Source organism: Rattus norvegicus, chromosome 4 (genome assembly GCF_021556685.1).
Source record: "Rattus norvegicus strain SHRSP/BbbUtx chromosome 4, alternate assembly SHRSP_T2T, whole genome shotgun sequence".
NCBI lineage: Eukaryota > Metazoa > Chordata > Mammalia > Rodentia > Muridae > Rattus > Rattus norvegicus.
Window position 1 is genome coordinate 7,696,010 of NC_141537.1, and position 23,582 is coordinate 7,719,591.

The following is a 23,582-nucleotide window of genomic DNA, read 5'->3' on the forward strand; positions in this document are numbered from 1 at the left end:
CTCGTAAGCTGACATTGTTCCTAGCACCTGTAAATGTCTGACACAGAGAATCTAAGTGATAGTATTTCATGGCACCTGAGAAAGTTAGAGCTGAGTAGCGGTCAGTAAATTTTTACTGGGACACACCAAGCATCCTCACAGCAACTTGCCCATTGCTTCCTTCCTGCCTGTGTGAGAGAGTTTGTGGTTACAGCAGAGATCATGAGGCCTCTGGAGCTCCAGATATATATATATATATATATATATATATATATATATATATATATATATATATATATATATTTATATTTATTTATATTTATATTTATATTTATATTTATATATTCCTGTGGACAAGGTGTTTCTAGTCCTCTTTGTAGAATTCCCAACCGTGGCTGGGGATGTGGTCTGGTCAGCAAAAGTGCTTATAACACAGACTTGAGGAACCAAGCTTGATCCCAGTACCCACACAAAAGACTCAATGGAGCAGCACTGTTCTGTGATCCCAGCACCAGGGAAGTGAACATAGGAGAGTCCATGGCTTTCTGGCCAGCTAGCATGGCCAGATCAGTGAGCTCTAGGTCCAGCAGGAGATCCAGTCCTAAAGAATAAGGAGAACAAATAGTGGACACCTGACATCAGCCTTGGCTTCCACGTACACATGTGCACACATGCATGCACACTCACACACTGTGAATACAAAAACTAATCTATACAAACACGAAATGATAGTTAGATTAATCAATAATTAAAAATGACTTGGTGACTGGGGCTGCAGGGCCTGCTATCATCAGAAGTGGGGTATCTTTCACTAGAAGCCACAGGCCTTGTACACAATGCCTTTCTCCCTAAGAGCCAGAGGAGACCTCAGAGGGTTTGTGTTCAAGGAAGTGGGAAGCCACCCCCACCTGGTGGTGAAACTTCAAAGCTGAATGCCAATCCCAATGTACTTGGTCAGAGAGAACAGCCCATGCCCAGAGCCACCACCTTCCAAAAGAAACTTCCCAAACCACCCCAAAAGATGTGTCTGGGATTGGGAAGGAGCCTGATTCTCAAGAAGAAAATTCACTACCAATACCTATTTTACCACATCAAAAGTGCTGACTCCTGTCTCTGGCATGAAGTTTACTACCATGGTCCAGTCTAGAGTTCAGTAGGGTAGCCATATCTCCAAACAGGAAGCTGGTTTAACCTTAGCAGGCTGAGAAATCTGTACTGGAAGAAATGATAATTCAACAAAAATCAAAGAAAACAAATGCCCCCACCCAAAACTGATTTCTCAGTGGAGTCTTGTGTGCAAGGTGGGGGTCTGCATGTAGCTTCTGCAGAGAAGTGTTCCTTTCCTCTGAGTCAGCCTCATTCCAGCTGGGAAAGTCCTTCCAGTGGCTCTTAGCACAGCACAAGGGCTGGGTTCTAGATCCCCACAGCCTACAGGCCAGCCTAAACCCTTGAGAGGACTGTCAAGGCCCAGGCCCATGTTGATTCCTGTCTACCAAGTCCATGGAGTTCCTGCTGACAGATGTCCAGGTGCCACCCATCTCTGGCAAAGAGGACAAACCAAACAGTTAGGCAGGGGACTAGGACCCAGAAACATGAACACCATCTCCTGAGTAGTTCACATCCCTGGAACAAATAGACTCAGAGATTCCTAGAAGGCACACATGGAGGATAGAGGAGGAAACCTAGTGTTTACCTTGGCATCCACATGCACTCACACAGGACTTCCCTGCTATGTACCAAATATCCTCTGAGGCCCTATCTGGCTCTTGGGCAGGAAGGCGCTGCATGCAGTCCTGTGAATTCGAGTGAGAGTCCCACTTCTGACAGAAGCAGGCCACTTCTGATGGGTCCAGTCCCTGTCTCCAGCCCTGCAAGCCAATTTGCTTGTGCGTTTGTTTGTTTATGTGTGTGGCATATGTTTCTGTATATGTTTGGTTTTGTGTTCATGGTGTATGGGTGTACATGCATGGGCATGCATGTGCGTGCACGTGCATGTGGAAGCCAAGGTCAACCCCAGGTATCCTCTATCTGTGACTTCTACACCATCAACACTTGCAGAGATAGGTGCCCCAAAGACAGCTGTGGAGGGAGCCTGGACAACCCCAGCTCTCTTCTGGCCTGAAGTGAAAAAGGTACTCGTGCCCATACAATGTCCTCTCTATTTTCTGACTTCCATCCATCTCATAAGCATGAGGCATGGGTGAGAGGGTGTCTTGTGTTGGTGAACCCCACCCTCCCCACTCCCTTTCATTTTCTAGCAGCTGTGAATTTTCTATGGTCTCTTCTGCTAGGTAGAAAAGACACAAGCACAGCCTTCTTCCCTGCGTGGAGGCCGAGCGCCCTCTGGTGGCCATGTTGGGAGAAAGTCTTGTGGACCCAACCAGCTGGCTTAGGAGATATATACCTGTACAAATAAATAAAAATTTAAAAAGAAAAGTCAAATAGGAGCACTGCACTGACCCTACTCTGTAGCAGTGGACATGTGGGTCCCCATCTGTCCAGTCATCTGAGGTGTGGCTCGTCCAGAGCTCATAAAGATAAGTTGGATGGCAGATAGTTGAGGCCTGGGGGAGAGAAAGGCACCCTTGCTCACAGGACTGGAAGGGGCCTGACAGTGTTCTAATTTCATTCTGTTGCTATGACTTTAAAAGAACTATGGCCAAAAGCAAGTTAGGGGGAAAAGGGTTTATTTCAGCTCACAGGTTACAGTCGGCGAGCCCCACAGAGGAACACTGCTTGTTAGCTTGCTTTGGTCTCATGCTTATCTAGCTTTGGCATACATCCCAGTACCACTGTCCTAAGGAATGGCACTGCACACAGTGGGATGAACCACTGAGAAAGGAACATGGAGAGGTGCAAGGTCACGCTAGCCATGAGGACAAGCAAGGAGGAAAGGTGTAATCTAGAAATGGAAGTGGTCTGCTGACCAAGGGTGGAGGGCAAAGACAGCTACAGATCTCGAACCATTGCACGCACTCATGGGGGCCCCACTGAAAACTTCCCCAAGGTCCCTGCCCCTGCTTCCGTGCTAACAGAAAAGCATATGGGTACACAGAGGTCACAGGGAACACAGGCCTGGTATCATGGGTGAACCTCGGCTTACTCAGCCACAGCAGATCCAGTATCTACCTTCAAATCAAGCTGCCGGGTTGAGCTAAGAGCACTCAGAACACAGGAGTGAGGGCAGTAGGGGTGGGCTACAGAGGAGGGACTGCCATCTTACTCACTCAAGCTCCTGCAGAAAGGAAAGGCTGAGAAGTAAAGAAATGAAGGAAATCCAGCCAGGAGTCTAGGCTGCTGAATCCAAAATGCTATCCAAGAACATGAGGAGATCCCTTGGGGAGACCCAGCCCTGATTGGAGAGCAATGTGGGATCTACTCCAGGAAAGATATGGTATAAGACAAGGCTGCCTAGACAGCAGGAGTTTCTGTCCTGTGATATTCAAGACCTCCTAACACATTCTACAGTGGCATGTCTGTGTGCCATATACATGGAGTGCCCATGAAGGGACATCAGACCCTCAAGAACTTGAGTTATGGACAGTTGTGGGCCTTTCATGAATGCTGGGAATGAAACCTGAGTCTTCTAGAAAAGCACTCAGTACTCTTAATGGCTGAGACATCTCTCACGCCATCCTCCCTGTTTTTAATAAACTTGTATTGAAAGGAAAAATATAGTAATACCTGCTTTATGGTGGAATCTGTCATAACTGTTACTGCCAAGCCTCATACAGACCAATCATGCTTGTATATATGCACAGTTCCCCTGCCTCGACACTCTGCCGTTGGGTAACAAACTACCCCAGGACCTGCCAGTGCATCGTGGGAACAACCTTCTTTACACTTTTTGTTTTGAAATAAGATTTCTTTTAGTGGCCTCCTATGGTCTTAAATTTACGCTGTAGCCCAGATAGGCCTTAAACTTGGAAATCTTCCCGTCTCATTCCCCTTACTGGGTTTGCAGGCACGTAGAGTCAGACACCATTCATTAGTATCTATTGAGTGTGTAGTAGCATTATGTAGTATTATGTAGTTGCACCTTTGTTACACACACATGTATGTATGTATGCATGTATGCATGCATGTATGTATCTATGTATGTAGCCAAGAACCATGTGGTCCTGTTGAGTTGTACCTGCTTCTGGGGCTCAGGCTTCAGTGCTGCCGACTGTTGCTGACTGATCAGGGTGGTGGCTGTGGAAGGCTAGAGTGGTCAACATGACTTTTTACCTTAATGACAGTGGGATGTGCCACACCTGTCCACTCCTCCCTGTAGTTTCCCTGTTGTTTGAGAACTCTTCTCTCACCCTGGAGTAATCCTCTCCAGCTCTGCTGCTGCTTCTGAGCTAAGTCTCCATGATGCCCTGATTCCTCTGTTGTCACGGGGTAGATTCTATCTCAAGAAACTTCCTTCCAGGGCCTAAGGAGATGGCTCATCAATAAGGCACTTTCCACAAAAGTACATGGATCCAAGTTTGGATTTCCAGAGTCCATGTAAGTCAAGCCTGGGCTGAGAAGATAGTTCAGTGGATAAAATATTTACACCAAAAGCCTGAGGATGAGAGTTTGAATCCCCAACATTTGGCTAAAAATAGATGGGCACCACCTGTGTAACCTCAGCATTAAGGGTGCAGAGATGGGGGATCCCCAGGGCAAACTAAGCACACTGGTCCATGTCAGCAAGCTCCAGGCTTAGCAAGAGAGTCTGACTCAATAAATAACATGGAGTGCGTTCAAGGAAGAGACTTGACATCAACTTTTGGTCTACACACACACACACACACACACACACACAAACACACACACAATGATGACATACACATGTGAGAAAATGAGCTTACATGGTGTGCACTTGATCTCAATGATGGCAAGCTAGGAGGTGAAGCCAAGTGGATCTCTACACTGAATAGTCACCCAGCCAGCCAACCATGCTGGGAGAAGGCCATTGAGAGACCCTGTCTCAAACAAAAGATAGAAGGACCCTGAGGAATGATGCCTGAGATTGTCCTCTGACCTCCATATCCACATGTGCACACATGCTCCCTGTCCTGGTTTGCCTTTTATTGCTATAAGCAACTTGATAAGGAAATGATTTACTTGGTTTCCATCACTGTAGGAGGCCAATGCAGAAACTCAGGCAGGAACTGAGAGGCAGGAAGCGATGCAGTTTTCATGGAGGAGCACTGTTTACTGGCTTGCTCTCTGTGGCTTGCTCAGCCTGCTTTTTTACACCACCTGGGTAGCACCATCCACTAATCACTAATCAAGAAAATTTCCCTACAGATGTGCCCACCCACGTGCCAGTCTGAGAGTGGCACTTCCCCAACTCTTTCTAGGTGACTCTATTTGTGTCACAGTAGCAAGCAAGAGAGAACAATGCACACACACACACACACACACACACACACACACACACGCCTTCCTGTTGACAAGGGTCAGCAAGAGGAGGTAAAGAAGATAATAAGAAAGAGTTTACCTTTTCAAATGATACTAACTGGTCTAGAAGCTGGAGAGATGATTCTGTGGTTACGAGTACGTAATCCTTTTCCAGGAGACCCAAGTCCAGTTTTCAGTACCCACGTCGGGCAGTTCACAACCACCTGTAACTTTAGCTCCAGGGGGAAATGATGCCTCTCACAATACCAAAAAGAAACTTATTGAGCACCCACACACATAGATATGTAGGCATTATTTTTTTAAAAGTTCCTCAGTTGTTTGTGTGCAATCTAAAGACAGCAGTGATTCACTAGTCTTTCTGCCACAGGTCAAGTCAAATTTGCCTGCCACTTCAATATCTGAAGCTACCTCCTCCCCTGTGGGCTGGAACACACTTCCAGACTTCTGCTAGCATGGGGACTCTGTCCTTCCTGTAAAGTACTATTGCTCTGAATGATGTAAGAATGGCAGTCTTTCTAGGTGTCAATTCACTTTGCTCAGCTCAATTTGTCCTCCACACTACAGCCCTACAAATTGACTTCTTGATAGACCAAATAGTCGAGACTCCTCCTTGCTCTGTAGCCTGCACTGTGGTCAGACTTGAGCACATGGGCCTTGTGTGCCTGCACCCATGGCATTGTCAGGATTTTATTATTGATGGATTTTTAAAAGATTCCCTTGCTCTTCTATCCTCTCCTGGCCTCTCCCCTCGGCCTCCCAGACAGTTTCACTTCTAATTTCCTGCCATAAATACATACATGATGTTTATGCACATATAACCTAGGAGTACAACATGGTATTTGTCTTTCTGTGACTGGCTTAACTCACTCAATCTGATTGAGTTGCTTCCATTTTCCATGCAAATGGCCTGGTTTTATTCTTTGTGGAGAAAAAAACACCTCATGAGTGTGTGTATGGAACAACCTTTTATATATTTTAAACTTTATTTGCTTCTCTGTTCCGTGTGTTTGGGGTGGCAATCTTGCCAGGGTTCCCTGTGATGGTCAGTGGTCACTTTGTGAGAGGTGATGTTCTCCTTTCACCACATGGAAACCAGGGATTGAACTCAGACCATCAGCTTTGTGAACAAGCCGAGCCATCCAGCTGATCCCTGTAACACAGTTCCGTCCCTTTGTTGTTGGACACTTAGTTTCCTTTTGTGGCTTAGCTATTGTGAGTGCTGCTGCAATGTGTCAATGTGCCCCAGCCACGTGTGGAGGGACTCTGCTCTCCAAGGGAAGTTTTGTGTGAGCAGTAGCCACATTGGTCACATGGTAAGCAGAGGGCGTGTGTCCTCCAGGCTTTCTGCCAACCTGGCAGAGCACAGGTTGTTGATCTCCCAGGACTCCTAAGGACCATGGTGGTCCCTGACCGCCATGTGTCTGCCTCTCCTTCTTTGAAGCCAGGTATTGGCTTCTCTTCAGCTATGTGAGTTCCCAGGAAGAGTCCTTATCCAACGAAAGATGGTTTACACCAAAGGCATACCACTGAGTGTCACTTTTCGACTACCCTGTCAGCTTCTTCAGTTCATCCCCTCTCTGACAGGTCAGGCAGTGGCTGGAGGGGAAGCTGAGGTTGGTTTGATCTCTCCAATGTGACTCCACAATTGGCAACATGGCTGATTCACATTCTTATCGATAGTGTGCTCAGTGGAGCAGCACTTTCAATTTCCTTCTAGAAGTTTTCCTCAGCATTCAAAACTTGGCTAGCCCCTCAGCGCAAGAGGCCTCACTTTAGCCTGACCTTAACCTGAAAGACTCATCCTTTCACTTAGGACATTTAGAAGCTAATAACCACACAGTTGGCCAAGTTTCTATATTCTTGCCTCAGAAAATAGCAAGGTCTCAAGGCTCAGAGAGTAAAAGTGATTTACACCAAACCTTGTGACCTGGGTTCAACCTCCAGGAACCAAATAGTAAGAGAGAACCAACTACCCTAAAGTTGTCCTCTGACTTCTACAACCATGCCATGCCACGGGCATGCCTGCCACCCCCTAGAAAGAGACAGAGAAACAGACACAGACAGAGACAGACAGAGAGACAAAGACAGAGACACAGAGAGACTCAATTTTAAAAGAATTAAATCACAAGAATAACAAAGACTGATGATCACAGACCACACACACACACACACACACACACACACACACACACACACACAATCCTCCCTAGTCAGTCCTCCAAGACAAAGTATTCAAACAAAAAAGATCCTTTTCAGGTGAGGAAAATGAGTTTTAAAAACTTTATCTACAAATGTGTTAGATTGGGGTTGGGAGGCTTTCTGTCAGGAGGAGCTCTGGAGGCTTCCTCTAGAGTAGGCTTGCCAGAGCCAGTCCCTGGCCCCAGCAGTCAACCCAGAGCTTTCTTCCCTATTACAATGTATCCACCAGCTGGCCACTGTTGTCACAAACACTACAGCTCCTATGGGCCCTGGCAGACTTCCCCCAGAAGTCTTTTGGTTCTGTGACCTATGACCTGTACACTCATAAGGGACAGCAGATCCCTGGGAGGTTCTTTAGTACTGAGCTCAGCTAAGCAGCTTTCTCCCTATCACAGACATGGACTCTGGGTGGGGAGAGAGAGGAGGGCTCTGTTTATGTACACATCTATCACATGGTGTGTGAAAGTGATTGCATATGGACATGTGTGTTTAAATGTGACTCTGTGTGTGGCTCTCAGTATATGCTATTTGTATATGTTTATGTACCATGTGGTACTGTGAATTCATGTCCACATAGGAGACAGAGGTGGAGCAAGGGGTGGGGGTGCCAGCAGAAGCCACCACTGACTACCACATCCTTCCTGGGTATAGGCATAATGTTTTTATATGCTGTGTGGAGTTTACCCTTGTGTTATTTAAATGATGATTCCTCTGCCTTTGTATCTTGTTTTGTTTTTTGTTTTTTTTTTTTTTTTTTGGTTCTTTTTTTTCGGAGCTGGGGACCGAACCCAGGGCCTTGCGCTTCCTAGGTAAGTGCTCTACCACTGAGCTAAATCCCCAGCCCCTGTATCTTGTTTTAATCCAACACATTATAGTGCTTATACCAAGAATCTCCTGTCTCAACTTTGTATAAACAGTTCTTACAAGTTATTATTCTCTGCCTTGTCAATAAATGTTGATCATCCAATGGCTGGCCAGAATAGAGAATTAGGCAGGACACCCACCAATCAGAGGAAGGAGAGAAGGAGAGAAGAAGATCCAGATAGCATGGAGGATGGAGGATTTGGAGCCATGGGGAAGTGGTCTGGAAGAGATTACAGAAACAGACTTGAAGTTCAAAGAGCCAGACCAATAGTAATACGCAAGCATCGTAGGATGGGGCTGGAAGGCAGCCAAATTCACAGAGGTCGATTGCCTTTTTAAATAAATATTGAGTTTTCTGTGTGATTATTGGTTAATAGTACAAGGCAAAGAAATACAGCCTTTGGATTAATTTACTGCTACATTTATATTAATGATATTTCATTCACACTGGGGCATGGCTCTGAGTGGTGCTGGCCGTAGAGGGCCTCTTCCCCAAGTAGCACTGTGAGCACCAGGGTCAGCCTTGTGGGTCAGTAACACTCAAGATCAGCTGCAGTGAGTGTCCCCCACTCCACTCCCAGGACCCCTTGATACTTCACTCTCCCCTCCAGCAGATGGTCATGCAGTGAGCAAGAAAGAGGCCATTTCTACTTTGGTCCTTTCTTCCCTAGCTGCTTTTTCCTATAACGACTGCTCCATCTCCAGAGCCTTCGGCCAGAGTGCAACCAGTAATGGGCACAGGCAGAAAGGATCCTGGATGCGTAAGTTCTAGAGCAGCAGTTCTCAACCTGTGAGGTTTTACCCTTTGGGAGGGTTAAAAAAAAAAAAGCAAACAACCCTTTAACAGGGGTTGTCTAAGAGCAATAGAAAACACAGATGTTTACAGTACGATTCATAACAGCTGCAAAATTACAGCTACGAAGTAGCAACAAAAATAATGTTCTGGTGTGAAGGTTAAAAGCACAAGGAACTGTACTAAAGGGCTGAGCACTAAGAAGGTTGAGAGCCGCTGGGTTGAGAGCGCGGTTAGAGCATCGTGCTCTGAGTATGACGAGTCTCCCCGGAGTGTTGAAGGCATGTCGGTCAGCGGAGCTGATGTTAGGAGGTGATTGGATCAGGGGCCACTATGCTTGGAGTTTGCAAGTCCCACCCCACCCATCTAAGGCCCATACGTCAAGTGCACAGCTGCCACCTGATACCTCCAGTGGGAGCTGCCTTCCACGGTGGATCATCCATGCTGGATCCATAATCTGATAGCAGGACTGGGGAGCGGTAGAGATGAAGACACGGGGCCTGGGCGAAGGCAACATGTTATTGGGTGCTGTCCTTGGAGCCACATGTTATCCAGAGCTCCTCTCTGCCTCTCTGCTTCCTGGCTGCCAGCCATGGACCAAAACCCTGAAACCTTGAGTCAAAGTAAATCTTACCTCTTTTAAATGGCTTCTTTCAGAAATTCATCACAGCAGAAGGTACAGACACTAGCCAAGCACACTGAACGGAGGTGGGACCTGTTTCAGAAAGGGTGTCACTGAGGAAGTGCCCTAGAAAGATATTTTTTTGCCCAGCTCTTCTTTCTCTGTCTCTCCCCAAGTATCTAGAAGCAGTGAGGTGGCTGACTCAGACACCGTCCAGACTACGGACCTTCCTGCAGGCTGCGCAGTAAGCACCATGTTCCTACCTTCACCCAGGCTAGGGTGGGCTTTTGGTGATGCAGCTGAGTTTGAGACATTTCTGTCCCATTATGTAACCCCTCACTAACCTGCAGTCCAGTAAGTCACCCCAGTAAAACTCACTAGTTTATCAACTAACTGCATTTTGGCAGTGTCTAGTTCACTTTCCATTGTTCTGATAAAGCACCATAACCAAAAGCAACTTGAAAAAAAAAAAGGTTATTTGACTTACAAATTACAGTCCTTTAGGGAAGGCCAGGGCTGCAACCTAGAGGCAGGAATTGAAGCAGAAATCATGGAAGGGTAGCTTGCTGAGCTTGGTTTCTTATACAACCCATGACCAACTGCCCACAGGTAGCACCACCCTCAATGGTTGGACTCTCCCCCATCAACCATTCATCAGGAAAATGCCCCCACAGACTTGCCTACAGGCAATCTGATAAAGGCATTTTTCTCAATTGAGTTTCCTCTTCCCAGATGACTCTAGCTTGATTGAGTCAGATTGACAACTTGACTGGACAGGTAGAATCTGTTTTCAGTAACCTATCTGGGATGAGTAGATGCTCGTTCTTGTCTCCCTGGAATAATGTCACACATCATCCTCTCACAGTCCTAAGAGCTAAGTCCACTGACATTGTGATCTCAGATGTCCTGGCTTCAGGATTAAATGACAATAAGTTTCTCGTTAAGCGCAGGCTACAGTGCTTTTTTATAACAACTCTAGGATGCTATGGTGATACATGTGTATTATTGACTTGACTGGAGACACATCTAGAGTCGTGTCTGTGAGAATGTCTCCAGACAAACCTGAGAAGACCCACCTTAGAGGTGGGCAGCATTGTCCCCGGGGCACCAACCCTAGACAGGAAACTTCTCTTTGCTTCCTGACTGCAGGTGGGAGCTGACCAGTGGGCAGCCCTATGCTGTAGAGCTCACGTCATACCACCGTCTGCCCTGGATGTTCAACACAAGAGCATTAATGCTTGAATGTTTGGTTCATTCAGGTTTGCTCAAGTCTAATTCTCCTTTGCTATGGCTTCTATTCTTGTATGTTGGGAGTATAGATTTCTTTTCTTACTATATAAGGGTACACAGATGATTTTTGTCTTGGGTCTCGGAAGAGACTTTGAATTTGGGCTATCAATAAACATGGTGGGGACTCAAATCGATGGACTGAACACATTTGGTTCACCTCTCAAGGTCCAGAGGTGGAAGGTTATAGTTAATACATATTTGAGTATCTAGTTGGCAGGGCACACTTGAGGAGTGTGTCCATGTTTCAGATCATTGCTTTGTTTTAACACTGACCTGATTTATAGATTCCTGCTGGTTTCACATGATGGCACAACTGTGAGGGGGTAACAAGTAGGGAACAACCTTGCAGGAAGCAGGGCACTGGAAGCATGCCCATGAAGCTGTCTTATCCTGGTTCCTCCCTGTAATCTTTTTCTGCCTCTTGACTGCCATGAGCTGAGCTAAGATACTTTGACTCCCTCCCGCTTGCCATGATGAAGGAACCCAGGAAATCACAGGGCAAGAGACACAATTCCTGTTTTTCAGTTGCTTGTCACGTATTGTGATTACATGTATACAGGAGAGAATACATACACCTGCCTGGCACCCATCTTATCATTTATCATATGCTGACTTGAGAACTATTTTTATTGTTTTTTCTTAAGAACACTAATCGGGAACATGAAGCACCCACCTACTCATTTACCCTCACCACTTTCAGGTTTTGATAATTTCATATTAATTTTATTCTTTTGTTACTTAAGTGGCAATTTTCTCTTTTGTGCGACTATTATCAGCTTGCAATTTATACAGGTGAGGGCTATATTTTCTTCATATTAATTTGATCTGTAGCTCCTTTGGATTTTTTTTTTTATAACAAATTCATTGTTGGTTCCTTGGGGGTCGATGCCCATTATCGTGTGATTGCAAACAGAAGCCTTGAGCTTTGGAAGATTTCTCCTTGTGCACCACACTGAGTGTCTACAGGACCATTAAGTAGCAGAGACCTCAACTGTCTTAGCCGTTCCTGGATTACATCCACTCAGGGACAAGATGGCCTGACCTTTAGGACTGAAGACACACGTTTTACTGTTAAGAAAGAACTCCCCATTCCCGTCTCTCTGAGTGTAATGAGGAGAGGCACTGAAAGCTGGCAGAGTCGCTTTCCAATGTTTGAGTATTTAATAGATTTCTATACAACCACCTGGCATTCATGGTGTAAAGCTTTAATGTTATGTTCTGTTGTTCTTTTAATGTCATGTTTTTGTCCTGTAGCGCCAATATGTACAGGTGCTTATGGTGCATTTGGAGGCCTCTGAGAGGTTAATGTCAGCTGTCTTTCTCGATCAATGTTTTGAGAGTGTCTCAGACTGGCCAGCCAGAGCTGCATGATCCACCTCTCTGCACGAGCCCGCACTGGCTGTAGACACATGCCTCCACACTCAACTTTTTATGCCATGCGGGGCGCCCAGACTCAGGTCCCCGTGCTTGTACAGAGAGACTTTACGAGCTCAGCCCTCTCTCCTGTCCAGTGTCATATTACTCACTGGAGTATTTGGTCGCAGGCATTGTCTTTACAGTTCTGTTGCACTGATAGAATATTAATATTGAAGTTGCTTTGCAAGGTCCAAGAATGCAGCATGGCTGCATCACATCTACGATAAGTTGACCGTGTTGCTGTTTATCCGAAGAACAGGTTAAGCTTGATGTCCACTGCGGTCTCTTAACACACTTGTCTGTATCAACCATATTTTTAAGTTTATTTGCACAGATCTGCAATGCTGGCTTTGATGACTTAATTCCTAACATAACACAAATAGCTGTGAACACAAAAGGGATTCGGCTTCATTGAATGAAAATCGAAACTACTGACATGGAGGCATAGCTGATGAACCAGTTGGAAGTACAACGTGGGAAAGCTGGGCTCCACAGGTGAGACTGCAAAATGGCGCAGTCACTGCAGAGACTGAGATGGTGCTTCCTCACAGACTGAACAGCGACCCAGCGTCTACTTAATATACAGCCAACGCCGCTGAGTCCAGGATTTAAAGACACCTCATGTTTGCATCTTCACAGTAACAAGGTGTAAGCTACTCAGAGTTCAACACATGGGCAGAGAAGCAAAGTGCAGCCCACCAGTAGATGAAAAAGCAATTTCTGAAACAAGCTGCATGAATGGAACTTGAGGACAGAAAAGCCACAACAGGACACATATCCTGTATGACTCCTTACCCATGAAATCCATTCTGGGTAGAAGGGCAGCTCAGGGAGTCTGGTGTGTAGTGGAGACAGAGCCCAAGTCGCACAGGATGATAAGGGTTCTGTACCATGTAGGGGCCCAGGGGACAAAACAGGGGGTCAGCACACACAGACCTAATGATACCCTTCACGGTCCATCAGTAACCTCCTACTATGTGCTTCCACAGCTCAGGGTCTGTTGAGAACCAGGAATTTATTTTATTGAAGTATTCTCTTCTTGACTAAGCACCCAGGCTTCTGCACTTGTCAGTAGAATAAATCATGGTAACATGCCAAGCTCCCATTCCTTAGCCACCACTCCATGCTGAGGACATACTGGCCCTCATCAGAGCAAGTTGGGTCTCCACTCACAGTGCCTCCTGTGTATCTAGCCTGCAGGACTGGAATGGCCACACTCCAGGAACACATTTGGAAAGGCTCACTGGGCTTTTGTCCCCTAGCCTATACTTGGACACACAGCCCTTTATGTACCCCAGACTGGGCTGAAGGTCAAAATGTAAAAAAGACCCACAACTGGGCATCTTAGAATTTGAGGCTGGATGTGGTCTTCTTCCTGCTGTCAACACATAGCCTCAGCCTGATGGAGAAGGCACAGGGCCAACAGGGCAGGGCCCCTGTACACCTGACTCGTTCACAGCCACAGCTGAAGGCCGGCATCAGGCGTGACACGCACTCCCTTCTCAGAGGCGAAGAGCAGGCAAGAGCACTACTGTATAGACCAGTAGTTGAGCCAGGCACAGGGAGAGATACACAGGGAGGGAGAAGGGAGAAGATGCAGCCCCTGGCCTATCAGGCACAACAGTCTGGCTTCCCTCTTTGAACAGTACCCATAAGCAGGACAACTTTATGATCTGCATGAGACAGTGAGCAGCTGCAAGAAGGTGTTACAGACAGTGCCTCCGTGTAGAGCTCTGAGGAGCAGCGGCAACCATTACCTGTATCAGACTAATAGTTCTAAGGAGAGACAGACTCTCTGACCACAGCAACACCCATCATCATCTGGTCAGTCCCAGGTCCTGGAACCTACAGATAGTGCTGTGAAGTTTCCTGATTTTATGGCTCCATTAAGGAGACACTGTGTCACAGCTTTGGGACGTGATGAGTGCTGCTCTCCCCAATCCCATCCAGGGCCAAGCACAGCCCAGAGTATTGTGTGGGGTGGACAGACGCAAAAATGAAGTGAACTCTTGAGAGCCAGGAACACCTCTAATATTTTATTGACAGAATTCTTGGTTACAGTACAGCTGAAACACATTTTTTTTTTTGCTCTGAAAGCACATAAATGATACACACAACAATACATTTTCTTTCTTTTCATCTACATCACAGTTATTCTTCACATAGATAGCCTGCAAGAGTTCCCACGCAGTAACGCAAAGGGTGACGGGGGTAAAGCACGGCAGTGTCACTCACACGGGAAAGCACGTGACTGGCAGAAACAGTGAGGCCAGAGGAAAGCAAGGCGGTGTCTCGTGGTTTCTAAGCAGCCATCGCACTCCCAGCAACATAGCCTGCACTCCAAACTGCCTGCACAGCAGGGAGGCGCACACACATTACACGACGACGAGGGCCATATCAGCAAGGGCAGTATAACGGCCACACGGCCACCACTTCCAAGCGAATGAGAGCACGCTACCACTAACACTGACCCATGCCCCGGGTCCTGCAAAGGTAGAGGGGTAAAAACAGAGAGGGGTGGTTAATGACATGCAGACCACAGCTGAAAGGCACTGGCAGCATCTCTAGGCCCAGAATCAAACTGCAAAATAACAAGCAAAAGGTCAAGCTCTCCCATTCAGGTTCTGGAGGAGCAAATCCCAAGGAAAGGACCTGTCAAGGCAAAAGGGTTAGAGAGACTGCACATGTGGCCCTGGTGCAGACATCCACAATGCTCCCTCCTGCCAGAGGGAGCCTGACTCAAGTGAGTATCAGTGGCCACTGCAGGTATGGAAGCCACAGAAGTGAAGGGAAAGAACATGCAAACAGAGACTCGCTGGATGGGGGAACAGTGACAACTCCTCAGGTGTCAACAAGACGGAAGAGAAGCAGAACACGAGGAGGGAACCAGAATCCCAGCCAGGGCAGGGGAGTGGGCCGCATACGGGAGAAGAGAACAGTGAAAGGAAAGCACGTGGCACCGCTGCTGCACCTGAAAATTAAACATGGGAATTAAAGCCAAGGAAGGAAGTCCTCACAGAGGACACAGCTCAGGTCAGGATCCCACACCTGTAAAAAGGGAAGAACAAGTGTTATCTGCTCCTCAGCGGTCAGTCAGTGTGGGCTGGGTGCAACCATCAGTCTACAATGTGTGCGCTCTAAGACAACAATGCAAATGCAAAATGTGTTAGTCCCCAAACCAGCCTCCGCTGCACGTGTCCTTAAAATGAAAAGCAGTTTAGCAGAAAGTCATGTAAGAAAGCCAAAAGTCCTGCGGCCTAGAGCATACTACACTCTCCCACACAAAACACAGCAACATGCACCTGTCCATCCCGCCTGTTGACTCGTAGGAAAAACTAGACAAGTTTCTCTCTAAATCACCTGCATTTCCCACAAACCTTTGAAAAGTCAGTAAACGGAACCGAGGAGAACACTTAACAACCTCCCCCACTGTACATCTAAAGAGAAAGGAAGAGCTGTTTCCGTGCAAGTACCTGTTCTTCCAGCCCGCTCTACCTACACATGACAGAAAGAGGCAGCTGACCGACCAGCAGTTTCCAGGAAAGTCAGGCGAGGTCCCTAACAAGTGTCCCTATGACACCTGGCACCAGCAGGAGGTATACCTGGGATCCAATATGAATCAGTGGATTGCTCTGGTTCTAGTACACAAAGCCATGGGTTTGTGTACCTAAGAAGTTAAGCATTTTAAATGACAAAAACTAAACAGGTTGCAAAAAACCTTACATGAAATCCTTAGGATTCAATAAATCGAGGCTAAATGCCTTTCTAAGTTTATATTTAAATATGACTATAAAAGGAACACTTCATTGTAAACTTTAAAATACCCCAGCTGTCATTGCAGAATCCTTAAACTTGGTCAAGTGTCTAAGGCTCTCCCATAACTGAGCTAAACTTCTAGTGGCTTCTAGTGGGGAGGGGTTTTGCTCTTGGCTACCCTGTGTCCTGTAAGTTACCTCTTTGCAGAGCACATCAAGGTATAACGCCCTAGACCTCATCTCCCTCTCTGAGTAATGAAGCACCTGGGCATGAGAGTAAGGATGCAAAGCCAGAGCTGGGTCCAACAGCAGATGTAGGAATTAAAGCCGATTCTCAGGAAGGGGAACAGCAAGCAACAGAGCCCCCCAGTGTGGCCCACAGCTCTGGCACAAGGAAGTGCTTCCTGACTCGTGCATTTTGTCTTGGGTTAGAGGATACAGAGAAGACCCTCAGAGCACCCAATGATGACCAAAACCAATATTTAACTACTGCATGGACCTCTTGGGCTAGTGTTCTTATGTCACAAGGACCTACACTTTGACTAGCGTCAGTCAATGGTCTACATCAAGCTCACCTTCCTAATAATGCCACAAGGAAATAGAAGACGAACAAACAAAAACCAAGACAGAAGACAGGGACAGTCCTTAAGCCTAGTTCTCCACAAAAGACCCTTCACCTAGCTTATGTTACCCTGAGAATTCCCTCGCATACCCATCTGTGGGGCTCTACACCTAAGTGAAGGACCACCCATTGGGGTCGCAACAGAAGTGTACATCACTGACCTTTTAGCCTATAAACTCTCCTTGCCCACTGGATCACTGTCCAGTCCTCCCTCCCATGCCTTTTAAGTTCCCTACCAGCTTCCATGAGCAGCAGAGCCTTCTACCTGCTTCAGGCAGAATGCTGCTTGGTGGGGGTTTGTGGGGAACGACCAATGGGTGCAGGACCTAAGCTCCATCCTGATTCAGACAATCATCTTGGACTGTTGCATATCACATGAGAACTACCCAGATGAAAATGGTTATGGAAAACCCACCTCCCACCCCATCCAGCCACACTCCTCCACAGCAAGCCATGGGCACAGGACCTGCACAAGAAGCTGCCTATTTGGATTGGGCGGGGGCCAGGGTGGGGTGGGGGGTTGCCTCAGAATCTCTTTTGAAAAAGAAAAGGTGAGATTTCCCCCTCAAGAAGAGTATCAATATAAGGATTTAACAAATGTGGCCAAGCCAAGGGCAACATAAGATTATGTTCAGGTAAGCAGCTAAGTGAACTCACAGTCATTACAGCACAAAATAAACAAGGCGAAGAGAGGGGAAGTACCTTGTCCCCTCCCCCTACTCTCTACCTCAGGACAGATGTGAGAGTCGTTCCTTCAACCTGCTGGAACTTGTGAACAAATAATACACAGATGAGGGTTAATGCATTGACTTACTACCATCTTTATGAAAATCAAATGTACACACAACAACAATTATGAAAGTGTCTCCATTAAACTTTGATAAGACAACAAACAAGAACTAACAAATAGCTAAGATGTTGCTGTTTGAGCTGAAAGCATTTCCATTAACGTTTTACTCTGAAAAGGTCCGTATTTACACAGTATGCTAATGCGTCTCCACCTCATTTTAAATGCATGATACACAAAGAACAGAGATAATGGTTGCAGCAGATCTTCCTCGTCTGAATTCACTGTGAGAAGGGCACTGCAAGTGGGGAGCGCTCTTTCTAATTCTGCTTCTTTCACTTTCTGTGCTTTCCTTCACAGAAGCTAAGCCTTAAGGACTGGCTTGCCAGGTCTGACGATCCACTTTAAGTGGATGTATAGCAAGGTCAGAGTGAGCAGTTGTTCTAAACAGTGCTTGGAGCCGGTCTCACAGGACACTGCAATAAGAAAGAACTAGCTCATGTGTGCAGACAGTTAAGGACACACAAGCTCCTGGGTATCTCATCACACTCAAAGTGGCCCTGAGACCCTCGGTGAACAGTGGTATCGATGAGGATGTTTCCTTACCTGACTTCAATGCTTCAGTGCCTACTTTTCCGACAAAAATGCATAATTGGGTTTTAAAGGCCCAGCACTCAAAACTATTTGAAAAAGCAGTGAAATTATTGTAATTCATTTTACTGTGTCCTAACCCTCAACCCCTTACATGGCGTCTATCTTGTCCAACAAGAGCTAACATATTACCAAACTCACCAATTTAACGAAATATCTATCAACATTTCCTGTGTCCAAGTGAAATGAGTGGGACTGACAGTGGGCAAAGCACTAGGATGGGCTAGGGCCGAGCTGGATACAGCCCCTGCAGGGCTGGCCCTTCGTGCACCAAGCAGGGATGAGGCAGATGCTTTGTGGTCAGAGGTGGCACCATACCACAAGGTCTTCTAAGACGGCCTATGAATGCCTCAGCTCAACTGCCTGAAACTCAAACAACAACTGTGTCGTCCCCCAGTACTCCTTGCCAGCACATGGTGTCATCTTAGAATCAATCCTATGCAAAGTTTCTTGGGGCCTGGAAATATCATTCTCCAGTTGTTAACATTGGCAACTTAATTGAAAACGTAAAGGAAAAACTTCAGCTGTGGAAGCCAGCTGCTTCGAGTCCTGCGCTAACTCCTTCTTTATTAACCAGCGACAGTAGATGACAACAGACTTCTGTTTCCCTCCATCCTACTAAGATATGTGAGATAAAATTACAGGTATAAAATACAACTAAAAAGTCCTGAGTGTGTCCTAGTGTCAGTCCATTCTAGAGTATGACCCAAACACTGAAGCGTTGTTCATGGGGGAAACATAATAAGGCACTGTGTTCAATGTCTGCCCAGCATGGACTTCCAAGGGATGCTTTGTAGAAAGCAAGTCTCACCTGTTGGAATCAACCAAAATGGCTAATGTGGACAGATACACTTGTCTTGGGCAGCATTAGTCCGGCTGAGAAATCCATCCCTCGCACATGTGATAGAAGGGCAACCCGAAGGAAACTCAGAGCCCCGAAGGAAAGTGAGGCAATCAAAGCAATGACAGCACAGGCCACAGAGCTAGGCCATTTAAAAAGCAGAGAAGCCCAAGCAGGTCTGACCACCCTCCAAGCTGTGCCTCAACCTATGCCAGGAAACTAGGCCAAGAGGGCTTCCTGCAGGGTGGCAGAGCCACTGGCTCGGGAGTGCCCTGTGCTTACCTAGCTAGCACTGTGCCCATCTGAGAGTTTCTGCTGAGACAGGTGGCACTTTGGAGGTATTTACAAGAAGCAGAATTGCCACTTCCATGGCACCATTCCCAGACACCCATCTCACACCCTGGCTTTCCAGGGCAGGTGAATGTCCATCATAATCACCCATTTTTACCTATGTTTTACCAGAGCCTGTGAGGGCTTTCTGAGACCACTCCAGTTAAGCCTGGTTGAGAACTCTTTCCTAGCCTGTATTGAAGATAAGTGCAACCATTATCAAATATTCTTTGCTGTGGAAAAAAATCCTTGGAATTTGAGCTGGTAACATTCTTTCCTGAATTTAAAACTCTGTGACCAATCAATCGCACAGCAGGATCACGAAGAACAAGGTCTACATGCATTATAAGCACTTGGAAACAAAAGAACACGAGAACAGAGTTCTTGTGGACAACAGAATTCAAAACAATCTAACACCAGACTCCAATCCCATGTCCACCAGTTTAAACAGCTCTCTTTTGGAATCACCCTGTGGCTGGCTGGTGCGCAGACAAGTTGGCAAACTGCAGACCGGAGAGACCTGCACTTCTGGGGATCCTGCACCGACCTACAGCTTCCTTGAAGAAATTCCACAGTGTGTGCAGCATGAGGTCAATTTCTCCCATTCAAGATCACTCCACAATCAGGGCCACATTTATGTGGGACAGATCAATCATGTGCCTGTGGAAATTTGAAGAGACAGTTAACACAAGCTCTTACGATAGCAATTCACCGAGGTGGGTGGAAGTGAGCCAGATGCTCAAAAACCCTAAGGTGTATGGAAGTAGGAGGGGCCTCTCCAAACAACACAAAGTTTATAGAAAGGATGTGGGACCTGATCTTGTTCTGCACCACTGCCCTGCCCAGCCCAGCCCAGCCCAGCCCAGCCCAGCCCAGCCCAGCCCAGCCCAGCCCAGCGCCCTTCTCTTCCCCAGTTACCAACGACAGAATGCAGAGGATACCTGTGGAATTTCTGCTGAAATGCTAGTGCATGGGCTGGCTCCTTGAACTTTGCTATGGCTTTCCGTTGCTGGGGAAGCATCTGTAAACTCTAGGGGAAGAAAACAAAGAAAATTAACTAATGCCAACTATGACATAAAATAAAACACGTCATAAGTTTCTATATAGAATAGGAGTTTAGGCTGTTGACTCAAACATGAAACCAGGTCACCAGTTCTCCTTGGTCTCCCTGGGCACCTGTACAGAGCAGTGCTCCTCAATCAGCTGGGGAGCAATATGTCTACCCTCTAGTATGATACTCAGAGACTAACACAAGTAACCACAGGTGGAAACAATTTCTTTCCCTGTGCCTTTCCGGAAGGCAACTCTTTAATAGTGCCCTCATCCATCTAAAGAATGGCACTCCACCCTGGTTTACTACAGCGTAAATGAGTTCTGGGCATGCACTGTGGTGTGCTAGGGGAGCCCTGTATAAGAATGGCATATGGAGCTCCAGAGCTTTGGCTCTTTCTCGGTTCCACAGACATAGCAGAACTGGCTTCCAAGTAAGAACTCTGACAAAAGATGCACGCTGAGAAATGGCAAAGTAGGGATCTTAACTCAAGGCAGGTCCCAGAGCCTATTATCTCACAGCTCTGGCCAGCTGCCTTTTTGAGGGTGAGTGTGGCACTGAGAAACAAACTCACAATTGCTAGGCATTTCAATCTAGTCCACAGAACTACTAGACTTAGTCGTTAGAACAAATGAGTAAGCTAACACAGAAAATGAAAAAGCAGAATCTAGCTAGAGGCAGCTCTTAGATACCAGATATACCATCATGGCTCAACACCCGCACTGGCTAGAAGTCATGGTTACTGAGCCACATGAGGAGGAGTCACATTTTGTTCTTGGATACTGGAGGTTCATGGGGTAAAAATTTTCTTCTGAACATAATTTCAGGTAGAGTCTAGCAAATAGATCTGTTCTAACAGAGGAGCCTCAAAATTATTAGGAACTCATTTCCTCGGCTCTAAGCTTTAACCTGGCTCTGCTCTCAGAACAAGGGCCTTCTCAGTGATTTCCTGACTCACAGGTCTAAACTCGCTGCTCCCTCTCTATCTGACTGAAACACCAGGACACTCAATGGCACATGTGTCTTTTGCTCCATCGTTCATCAGTCTCCTTTGGTCTGGGGAACTTGCAGAGTGTTAGGAAGAAGCACGTTAACTGAGACCAGGTGTCTGTGGGATCACTGCCCCACATACAATTCTCAGGTCTGATGGGTACTAAAATATGTTCAGCATCACTCTGTCTGACTAAAGGGCTTACAGGACCAGGTATCCCCTTGGCCAACACTCGGTACTAAGCCAGTGAGCGCTAGATACCCCCGTACATTGACCTTATATTTCACTCTGAAACACCAAGGTGTTTCAAACAGAAATAACACACTTTCTTCTCAAAGTAGGATTAACAGTGCTGGAACCCTAGTTCCCCTACTTAACACCATTTCTTAGACTACTGTATTTAAGCCAAAGAAATCAAACACTCTTGAACCACATTTCTATCACTTAAAAAATTATTGAAAATCCTGTGTGTGTATTGTAAGGGTGCCTAAGAAGCCCAGATGTGACAGGCAGCTTTGGGTTACGTTTTGAGGCTGGGAGTTAAGCTCTAGTCTTTTTGAAGAGTGGTACATGCTCCAACTGCTCAGCCGTCTCTCCAGCACTGAGCCCGAGTTTGAGACCAACCTTGTTTACAGAGTCAGTTCCAGGACAGCCAGGGCTACCCAGAAAAACCCTGTCTTGGGGGGGGGGGGGGGGGGCAACCAACCAACCAGCCAAAGAAATAAATAAACAAATAAATATTCACATAATCCTACTCAAAACCATTACCCTGACCTAAGACCAGTAGCAGTAGGAACTAAGTGATCTGCTTCCAGGGAGAACAGGCCTTGGCCCAGCAGACCCTAAGGGACTACCAGGGTGGCACACAGCACTGAAGCTTCTATTTCATTGAAAGGGTAGGCATGTTACTAGCATAACATATATATGCCATTTATCAATAGCAGCATTCCTTACCCTGGGGATTTTAAGTGACCACAACAAACTTTATTTAAAATACAATTATTCTTTGTTTTTAGAACACACGCACACAGCAAATAAACGGAAGACAAGGATAAGCAGCTTAAGAGATCTACAGTAATCCCAAAGTCCCATTCAAGATGTCTGCTGGGGGTCACCAAAGTCAAGAGAACACCCAGGACTACTTAGGCTGAAGCTAGAGCAACACGGCAACAGTGCTAGAGCTGTCCTCACACTCAGTGCAGAAAGCGTAGAAAGTGAGAATCCTCACAAGACCTGACTAGAAACGCCAGCTTTCGGCAAGCACCTGGGGCCACAGTGCGTTAATGGCGTTAAAATCTGGACAGTCTGGGCCATTGTGCAACTCGGAATCTTCAACTAGTACTTATTTTGACTCTCTGGTTGCAATAACTATATGTCAACACATCTATAATCCTCTATTATTAATTTTGTCCAACAAATAACCCACACTACAATCAATACTCAGAAAGCACCTTTTTAGACAGTCTCAATACACACCGCAGCTAGCTCAGTTGTGCTCTCTTTGTGAGGGATTACGGGTGTACACCGATGGGGCAGCTAAAGCCAAAGAGAAAGAGAAAGTGTTTCCAAACAGCTAACAGAGTAGTAGTTAAAGCCTGAAGATTAATCTCTCAATATAAAAGACTAAAGTGTGGGGTTGGGGATTTAGCTCAGTGGTAAGAGCGCTTGCCTAGGAAGCGCAAGGCCCTGGGTTCGGTCCCCAGGTCCGGGGGGGAAAAAAAAAAAAAGAAAAGAAAAAAAAAATCTATGTAATTGTAAAAGACTAAAGTAAGTCCAGCGACCTCTAAGATAAAGGTGGCTGTAATTAAACTCAAAATACCTCAAACACCAGGCCCAGTCTTGGAAGTCTTTCTCCTCTCCTCACTTACAGACACTTAAAAGTAGACGTATGTCTGTCCTTCCTAGATCACCCTGGCTGGCCTATAACCTACTTTGTGACTAGGTTGGCACCGTTCTCACAGGTCCTCCTGCCTCAGCCTCCCTAAAGGCGTGAG

The 23,582-nt window shown here is 46.4% G+C and overlaps 1 protein-coding gene and 1 long non-coding RNA gene across 15 annotated transcripts in view; one reads left to right on the forward strand and one right to left on the reverse strand.

The window, feature by feature from the left end:
* Positions 1-14,581: 14,581 nt before the first annotated feature.
* Rbm33 (RNA binding motif protein 33) overlaps positions 14,582-23,582 on the reverse strand; it is a 106,195-nt gene continuing 97,194 nt past the window's right edge. For 13 of the 14 annotated variants that reach the window (XM_087657934.1, XM_087657933.1, XM_087657932.1 and 10 more), the window contains 2 exons: positions 20,488-20,576; positions 14,582-20,206 (listed from right to left, as the gene is read on the reverse strand). In XM_087657934.1, the coding sequence (XP_087514060.1) occupies positions 20,158-20,206; positions 20,488-20,576 (138 nt within the window). In that variant the 3' untranslated portion in view covers positions 14,582-20,157. The remainder of the gene's footprint in view (positions 20,207-20,487; positions 20,577-23,582) is intronic. The other variant, NM_001191859.1, reaches the window with a different exon arrangement.
* On the forward strand, positions 19,924-22,972 carry LOC134486706 (uncharacterized). The gene is made up of 2 exons (XR_015685892.1): positions 19,924-20,262; positions 22,605-22,972. It is a non-coding gene; the product is annotated as an uncharacterized LOC134486706 (long non-coding RNA).